This window comes from Alligator sinensis, unplaced genomic scaffold (assembly GCF_000455745.1).
Source record: "Alligator sinensis unplaced genomic scaffold, ASM45574v1 scaffold88_1, whole genome shotgun sequence".
In the NCBI taxonomy this organism is placed as follows: Eukaryota; Metazoa; Chordata; order Crocodylia; family Alligatoridae; genus Alligator; species Alligator sinensis.
Window position 1 is genome coordinate 350,759 of NW_005842347.1, and position 9,713 is coordinate 360,471.

Sequence of the window (9,713 nt, forward strand, 5' to 3'; positions counted from 1 at the left end):
TTTCCCTCCTATACACAATATAGAAGAGTAAGACTGTATTTTGAGCTATTATGCAATTGCCTCTAGATACACCATGAAAACACACATCAATCAGGATAAAAATATTTTTTAAATGAATTTAAAATAAGTTATAGTAGATGTTTGATTTTTTTAGTACATTGCTTGTTTTTTTTCTGGTTTCAAAATGGCAAGCCCATCTTCCAAAAAAAGTACTCCCAAGGCAAGGGGAGGGACTTCTGCTGGCAAAGATCAGGAGTTAGGGGCGGGACTTCCAGTCCCAAGATGCCAACCAGGGGACAGGGGACCTGCCAAGGGGCGGGGCTACCCTTGCAGCCTTCAACGGCTCACCAAAACTTGTTAAGTGGCCCTAGAGCCAAAATAATTGCCCACCCCAGTTCTAGTCACTTTCAAGCCAGACAGTGCAGATGGCCCAGTACTGCTTGTACTGTAGTCTGTTGCCCTGAGTCAGTGATTAGTGAAGAGTTGGTACCAAGGCCATTTAACTGCAGTACTCATATTTAGGCATTGGTAGCTGCTGCTTTGATGGTTCGTATGAGGGAAATCAATACCAAACCCCAGGCTTTTTGACAGACCACAGGAGGTGCTGACTGATCTGAAGGAATCTGCAACGCCAGCGTAGAGACCTTTCCTGAGGGGTGTGTGTGGCTCCAACAGATACAGCAGATACAGCTGTTAAAAGTGCCAGGGCACATATACACAGGGGTGGACCCAACAGGGACAGATTGTCAAAGAAGTAACTAAGTCATAGCACAAACCAAAAACTCAACTGCCATCCTGACATCATCATCTATGAGTGAGCAAGCGAGTGAGCACAATCTTCCTGTTGGTTGCTACAACAACCCACGTTCTCTATGTTGCTAAGGGCCCTGGATGATCATATTTTTTCAACTTCTTTTTTTCTCCTTGTAGAAAAGCTTCAGCGCTGTGTATTTCTAAAAATAAATCACTGTAAACTGTCCAGTAGAAATATTCACAGATAGCAGCATGAGTGTATTTGAAACCTAATTGTCTATGTGCACAAGATGTGTCAGGCCCACATATATACATATTAGGATCCAACGTATATCTCTATTTCTGAACTTGTTATCAACTGTTCAGTAACAAACCAGTGTCTCTGGATGATGGAGGGAAAATATTTGGTAAGAAAACAGATTTTGCATGTCAATCTATTGCTTGATGGGGTTATGATACATAAGCATTAGAAAAACATGCCAGTACAACTATTAAAATTACCTTGACCGTGCTTTGTGTGGAAGGAACCTTAATCTGGATGCTTCAAAAATAAAAGAAGATACATTTTCAGTTCCAGAGAGATTTTATAATCTAAGGACTAGATTGTGACAAGCTTTTCTTGGAACGGTCAAGACACAGAGTGCAAGTTGTCTGCTTCTCCCTCCTCCTGTATGTTGGCCAGGTACAGTCACAAACTCTAGATCTAAGCACATGGTGAACCACCCTGAGGGCACAAAGCACAGCACAACAGACAGGAAAAGAAGAAGAAGTTATCAGGACCATGGCAGTAGAGACCATGGAAGTATGCTTCATCTTTTAGGTCAGGCTCCATAACAGTCTTCTTAAGTCAAATGGTTATGTATATGAGTAAGGCCTACTCGCTTGAGTAAGGGTCTGGAAGCCTTGTAATTTCAGTTACAAAACAACTGTAAACTGTTATTTTATTCTCTGCAAAGTAAATCAAGAATGAAATGTGCTAAGAGGTTAAATTTAGTTACTGTAGTAACATCTATAAGCAGAAATCAGTACTAAAATACTGTATTTTTCTGACTGCCTTTTGGTAATACATCTTTTACTTCACAAAAATGAGCTTACAAGATGCTGTCAGACATAGAAGAAAATGCACTCCACTGGAAGCAGCAGTGCATTATTTCAACCCAGCTCCTCAACATCTGTATAGATCACATGTTTCAGTGGAGCTTGTTGGTGTTTTTAGCTAAAGCTGATTCAGTCAGATAATTGAATAGATAATTAGTGCCAAATTAGATAAAAGCACTAAAAAAACCTCACTAAAGCGCCCGATCTCTACAAATGTTGGGGAAGTCAGGTGCAGCTAATATGCTGCCTCTTCTGAGCATGCTGTGAGCTCAGTGCAGGAGCATGCAAAGTTTAAAGTAAAGTGCCCCATTCCCCCCCACCACCCCCACAAACATCTGCAGGCTGCGACAGTTTCTGAATATTTTTCTGATAGAGAATAGTTTTTCCTTCTAGTGAGAAAGGTGGGAAAAGGGTTGTTATATTTGTTGTGTTTGACTTTACAATAGAAACAGAGGTTTACCATTTAGTAACTGAATTACTATTTAAGGGCAGTCCAGGTTATGTTGATGTCACTTGACCTTCTGTTTAAAAGTTGCAGAGCATTTGAGCACATTTTTTAACCAGAGGAATTTTAAAAAGAAAATGGCACAGAAATGTCTACTATTCATTTTGTAGTCTCTTTTTGTAAAAATATCAAATATATATGTTAAATTGTCTGTTTATTGCATTTGTACTTTTCTTAAAGTAATTGTTGAATATTTCTTTCTTATGCTTTACTATAAGGCCTTTTTTGGAAAGAGTTGTAAATATAACTATTTACTGAGAACAATATGCATTCTGGAGAAGGTATTGTGCTAGAACAGGGGTGGGCAAAATGCGACCTGCTAGGCCACACTATACAGCCCGTAGGGCCCCTAAAAAATTTAGAAAATAATATTTATCTGTCCTTGGCTGCCTGTCATGCAGCTCTCGATGGCTTGCCAAAACTTAGTAAGCAGCCCTCCGCTCAAAATAATTGCCCACCCCTGTGCTAGAAGGTGACATATGGATTTCTTTTTTCATAATGTGATGAAACTGCTTATTTCTAGAGTTGTATTTTGAAATGTTTAAAATATTTATTTCTGCACAGTAGGCACGTGTCCAACCAAAGGCTGTCAAGTACCTATTTAGTAGTTTTATATGTTCATTTATGAGGAAAGTGATGACGTGTTTTAGAAACTAACACATTAACAGCTGTTGCTAATAAAGTATTCCATTATATACCTTAATGTAAAGCATTAAAAAAATATTATCACTATTGTATGTGTCCATGAACTTGTATATCTTTTCAGGAATCATAAAACAAATTTGTATATGCAGAACATGAGCCACATCCTACTTGCTTTATTTAAACAAGAACCTGTATTGGATAAGTACAGAAATCAGGGCAGGGATATATATTGGTTTCATGTATATGATTCTGAAAGAATCTTCATATTCCTCTCTAAATATTGGATTGCTTAATTATATCTGATTACTTTTGTCTTATACAGCATATTATTTAATTCCTTTATATCCTTGATCTGGAGGTAGAAGGAAGTTAGGTAACCATTAAACCAATGACAAAGAGACATAATATCTTTTTTTTAACAGACTAATTTCAAACAATTACATTGTCTGATAATGCATGCTTTAAAAAATGTCCTGAATATTAAAACAAATCCATTTTACACATGCTCATGCATATGTGAAATACTTTGTTTACTAGAATCCAAGACAACTTTGAATTTAAGATGACCCCCCAAAAATTAGATTCTGTACATGGAAAGTTTATAAATGTATTATAATTTTTCATTAATATAATATAATAATTGGAAGATCATCTTAAATTCATCTTCCCCACTGCTGCAGAAGAAAAAGCAGCAGCAAGGGGGTAGACAGTGGGCGAGTCAAGTAGCCTGCCCCCGCCCCATGCTGCATGTCCCCCTACCACTTGTCCCCCTTGCTGCCTTCCCCCTGCCCCTGCATGCCCCACCCCTCCTCATGGTGCCTGCACCCCCAAGCACTTGCCCTGCTTCTGCTTGCCCCTCCTGCATCTACTCCCCACCAAACTACCCACTTAAAAGACTGCCCCCCCACCGCTGGCTGCCCCACCCTCTGCTGCCACCTAGCCTTTGTTGAGGCTCTGGATCCAGCTTTTCTCTGGCCCAGGTCACAGAGAACATAGTTCCTTTGGTCCCAACCTGGCTAGGCAGCAGTAGTTGCAGGGGCAGCTCTGGCCCTGGCCTCAGTTTAGAGCCAGGGCCAGAGCTGCTGCCACTGCTGCATGACCAGGTGGGGGCTCCATGCCTTGGGCTGGAGTTGGAGCCACATCTGGAGTCATGGTGGAGACTATGTGGAGTGTGGTGTGAAGGCAGCAGTAGGCAGAGGCGGCACCAGAATCAGGCAGGAGAGCAGAGGCTGCAGCTCCATCTCTGACCCCGACCCTGAGTGTCACATATATAATTTGAGAACAAGGAAAGAATCTTTGGTCTCAGAATTCAGCTTTCCCAGAATAATTTCCAATGCTAGCAATGAATACACCAGATTAACTGATGGCAGGGCACTAAGAATTTTTTATAATTGATGGGGTTTTTTAAATGGGCTAATTTTTATGTTGCTTTTAAACATCTGGTTTATTGTACATTTTCCACATCCTTCAGAACTGAGTCAGATTCTGCTCCAGCACCACATGCAACTGCATTGGTTTAAAAAATATGTGATACTAGTGATGGACTTGGATGGATGGACATATGGACTGACAGATGGATAAGAATAGAATTTGTGCCCAAAATTCCAATATGACATACTGTTGGGTTTTTTTGTTGTTTTTGGCGGGGGGGGGGTTCGGAGGGAGGGAGGTACTCACAATTGTATTAGGACATGAGCCTTTAACTTTTTCCATAACTTTGTCAGCCTTTAACTTTTACCATAACTTAGACTATCATTTTATCATATTTTGCCCCAATCTTTCTTGAACATTTTTATTTGCGTGTTGTAAAAACACATTTGGGGCTAGTAATCTTTTAAACCATTTTAATTTTGCTATTGGAAAATGTATAAATTCTGTTTGATTTGGTACAAGATAACAATGGTGGCATGTTACTGAAAATATATATATTTTTAATAGATGATTCAGCTGCAGAGAGTTTTAATGGCAATGAGACCGTGGGACACAGTTCCAATGCTTCAGAAGGAATACACTGCAGGGAGATGGCAGAAACCAACAGTAATGGCAAAACAAATCTGGAGCAGGATGAGCAGCCTCTGAACCTGAGTGATAGTCCCCTCTCTGCTCAGCTGACTTCAGAATACAGACTAGATGATCACAACAGTAATGGAAAGAACAAATACAAGAACCTCCTAATTTCTGACCTCAAGATGGAACAAGAGGCAAGAGAAAATGGAAGCAAGGTAAGATTTCCATTCTCCAAATATGCAGTGTTTAGTTTAGGAAAAGGAAGTATTAACAAGACTGACCCAAATATGGTCATGAGAAAAGCCCATAATGGAATCTGTGTGGTATATGTCGCATCATTACCCAAATAGTATTCACAGATTTGCATGAACTGTTATGTGTATAAAGTATATATTTATGTCATGTATATGTATATGTATCTTACAGCTATACCCTGATAAAAATGAATGTGGTTCTCTTTCAAGCACAGACATGATAAAATGCTTTGTTTTGGGAACTGTCTATCATTAGTTATCTTTCTAAAGTGTTTTTAGATGACCATCATTGTCACATGTAACATATGTCTACAGAATATATCAGTTTGAATATACTGTGTGTATGCCCCTGTGGATTATCACATGGAAATTGTCAACATCAGAACAGATCTAGTTTTGGTTGCTGTCTGATTGTTTATGTATTATAGAGCCACCATACTTTAATTAAAACTGACAAGTTTGCTTTAAGAAGCTGGAATTCCCTGAAGGGTTTTTTCTGTGGCCTTCATTCTGTGAGCAGGAGAAAAGTGATGTGGTTACATTGTGATAAAGACAGATTTTATAGATTATATAGGTAGCCTTATAGGAAGATATTTGTCAGGAGTGTGTATTTTAAGGAAGATGAGGAGAAGGTCTATTTAATGGAATTTTTCCATTGATCTTCTCTGATCTTACTGATGACAGGTCCTGCTTTTTAACTGAAACTCCCAACTAAACTACCATTTTTACAGTAGGAATAATTAAGTAGTACTGGAGAGTACTGGATCCAGATACTATTAATGTTTGTCCATAGCCTTCAGTAACATATCATAAATGAGCCTGACAGCATAGCTATGCTTTGAACTCTGCTACATTTTCTTGCAGGGTTTTGCAATTGGAGTGATGTGGGCAACAACTTTTCTAGGTGTTTCCAGAAATGTCTCTTAACTGAGAGATATTTGGAAGATAACAATACAGCATCTTTTTAAGATCTGGCATTTGGTTCTCTTGATTTGAAATAAAAATGAAAATAAAATCTTTCAAATGTTTTCATATGATTTAATTTCTGGTTTTGAGGGGTGCAAAGAGAGAGACTCTCTACTTTGCCTCACACTCGGTAGCCTGGTGGTTAGGACACTGGGATGGGCTGTTAGAGACTCAGGTTTGTGTCTTCTCTATCTAATCCAGAGTAATCTGGGATGAAAAATTTAGCTCTGAATCAGGCAGAGCAGGTCCTTGAACATGGCTCTTCCATGTCTCTTGTGAGCACTCTATCCAGAAGGCTGTAGAGTTTAACACTCTCTTTAGCTGTTCACATTGGGCTAGAGTGGTGTTTCTCAACCTGTGCATTGCGACCCAAAAGTAGGTCTCAAGAATATATGAAAGGATTGTGAACAAACTTTTAAAATGTGGATTCTCCTTTAAAGAAGAAAAACTTGTGAAACTGGCTTTTCCCTTGCAGGATGGCAGAGTTCCAGCCTGCAAGGGGCTGCTTGGGGTCCCCCCTGCCCCATTCCTAACCCACCCTACCCTGCACACCCACCCCCTGCCCCACACACTGGGACCTCGGGGCAGCGGGCAGCGAGTTGGGAGTGAGGGGCACTATGTTGGGACTGGCTATTGATATTTACAAGTGGGTCCTGGTACAAAAAAGGTTGAGAACAACTGGGCGAGAGAACCATAGATGCAAAAAGGCTTCCTAATGAAGGTTTCAGCAAAAACAAATGAAGTGTCTCCCACTAAATGTTTTGGCTCTGAAAAAACTCTATTCAGTCAAAAATATTCCAGACACTTCTAGTCTTAGTGTGTACATATATTGTAGTGCTGAATTTACTCAACACTTTCAGTAATGCACAGTGAATCCTAAGTTGGCTAAATGTATGCTGTGCCTTCAGTTACTGTAGGGCATATTGTTCTAGTGATCCCTTTACAAGCCAGTTACCCAAATATTGATAGACACATTGGTTCATTTGCCTGAGGTATACTGCCGCTACTGTCATTGCTTTTGCAAACACACAAATAAGCTGGTGAAAACAGTAGAGAAAGCTTAAGGAGCAACTAAGATATAGCTAAGACCACAACATGGCTTAATATTGCACCTCCAAATGTAATCAGAGCCACAGGACCTGAGAACAATGGTTAAAACTGAAAGTCCTGTTTCATTGAATCCCAGCTTCCACCCAGAACTGACTTGAAACTTCCTTTGCTAAAATTCTAGACTTTAAAAATCAAATCCAGTCAGTCCCTCAACAACCATGCTATCTTTCATCACTCATTTTAATACTACCTAGCTTACAGTGCCCCAGAAACTTAATTTGCTCCTTCTTTTGTCCTGGAATGGAAAAAAAACCAAGTGTAGGATGTAAACTGTTTGTTTTTATACGTGTTCACTAAATGTTTAGTGGTGATTGTAAAAGAATGGCTGAGGGTGTACTAACTTACGTAAGTTTACCCAAAGTGCAGTATGTTGGTAGAGTAGAAGAGTAGTTTTATGAATAAATGACATCTTTATTAATAAATCCTACTCTAACTTTGTACATTTAAAAGTATTTTTAATTTACTTTTTAGAAGCAATGCCAAAGTATTGCTCTATAATTGCAACTACTATCATGCCTTTGTGCTGAATATTAGCTCAAGAATGTTTGGATATCTAGTGTACAACTTGACAGCTGTTAACACTCTCACACACTAGCCATATGTAGCTACTAGCTACTCATAAATATTTTGTTTTTTATACAGCCCCTTACATACTGAAGATCTCAAAATGTTTTGCAGTCTCCAAGTTTGAACAAGGAAGTCCTGAACACTCAACACTTCTCACTCTCTTCTCCCTTTAGGAATTAAGGATATTCAGCACTTCCCATGACCAATTTAAAGTTCATATAGATATCTCTCTCTATATATACCTATATAGAGAGATATCTATATCTATTTATATACATCTGTATCTATATCTATATGAACTTTGAATTGCTCATCAATATGTCAAACCTTCTTTTGAAGCCCTGACTCTCTTTCTCTCTCTATATATATGTGTGTGTGTGCGTGTCTCTCTCTCTCTCTCTCTCTCTCTCTCTATATATATATATAGATATATATATATATCTATATATATAGATATATATATATAGTGCCATGCATGGTGCTGAGCCAGCGGTGGCCCAGTCCTTTACAGCTGCATTAGTCCTAGCTGGGCTATTCCTCAGTGTATGCATTGGGCCCTGGCTCAATCCAGGTGCATGGGTATGAGGCTGGATCCCTCTGCATTGGGCCAGCTCGGCTAGGGCCAATCCAGTTGTCTGGGGGCTTGAAAATTTGGTGGCAGGGGAGCAGTGGCAGTGTGAATTGCCACCAGTCCCCCACCACCAAAGTTCTGGACTTATGAGAAGACCCGCAAGCTGGATCTGACCTGCACCTGGGGGTTGAGCACTCCTGCTCTAAACTAGTACCAGGGGCAAAGCTGAACTTACTGCAAAATCAAAGAGCTTTAGTTTTTTCTTTATGTTTTCTGACCCTCTGTATATATAGAACATCTGACTCTCTCTCTCTCTCTCTCTCTCTCTCTCTCTCTATATATATATAAAGAAAAAATTTTATGCTTTCTCTCTATATATACAGAGTCAGATTTTCTATATATACAGAGTCAGAAAGCATAAAGAAAAAACTTTATGCTCTCTCTCTCTCCCTGTATATATATATATAGAGAGAGAGCTCTTTGATTTTGCAGTAAGTTCAGCTTTGCCCCTGGTATTAGTTTAGCAATTAACACTGCCACTGCTCTCTTGCCACCAAATTTCCAAGCCCCCAGACAACTGGATTGGCCCTAGCCAAGCTGGCCAAATGCAGAGGGATCTATCCTCATACCCATGCACCTGGATTGAGCCAGGGCCCAATGCATACACTGAGGAATAGCCCAGCTAGGACTGATGTAGCTGCAAAGGATTGGGCCACCACTGGCTCAGCACCATAAATTGGATCAGGCCCATGGACTGAATCTGGCCAGCAGATGGATCTGACACTGGTTATCTGGCTTGTGGGCCAAAAAGGTTGAGCACCACTGATTAAGAGCTTCTTGAGTGCTGCTGTAATTCACTGGTGCTCAACCTTTCTCCACATTGGGCTGGGTGAGCACTGCCTTGTCTGATCATGGACTGGAGGGGGTTGGGGGGCAGCCTGGCCTAAGCCCAGCCCCACAGGAGTCAGAAGGGGCTTGACCTGGCCCCATGGGCACTGCTCCCCCACCACCAAATTCCCTGACATGTGGGGAGCCCTGTGGGTCAGATGTGATGCCTCCATGGGTCGCATTTGGTTCATTGGCCAGAGGTTATGCACTCCTGCTCTAATTTATGTGTAGGGACCTACCAAATTTATGGCAAGAAGTGGGAGGCGTGCAGCTTGTTTAATTTTGCAGGTTCCTCTACACATTCCCCTCCCCCCCCCCCCCCCCCTCTTTTGTTGCGGGGGCGGCGGGG

The 9,713-nt window shown here is 40.5% G+C and overlaps 1 protein-coding gene across 2 annotated transcripts in view; it reads left to right on the forward strand.

Moving 5' to 3' along the window:
• Positions 1-9,713, forward strand: part of NOL4 (nucleolar protein 4) — a 285,684-nt gene that overhangs the window by 166,322 nt on the left and 109,649 nt on the right. For both annotated transcript variants that reach the window (XM_006028947.1, XM_025210409.1), the window contains one exon: positions 4,940-5,223. In XM_006028947.1, the coding sequence (XP_006029009.1) occupies positions 4,940-5,223 (284 nt within the window). The remainder of the gene's footprint in view (positions 1-4,939; positions 5,224-9,713) is intronic.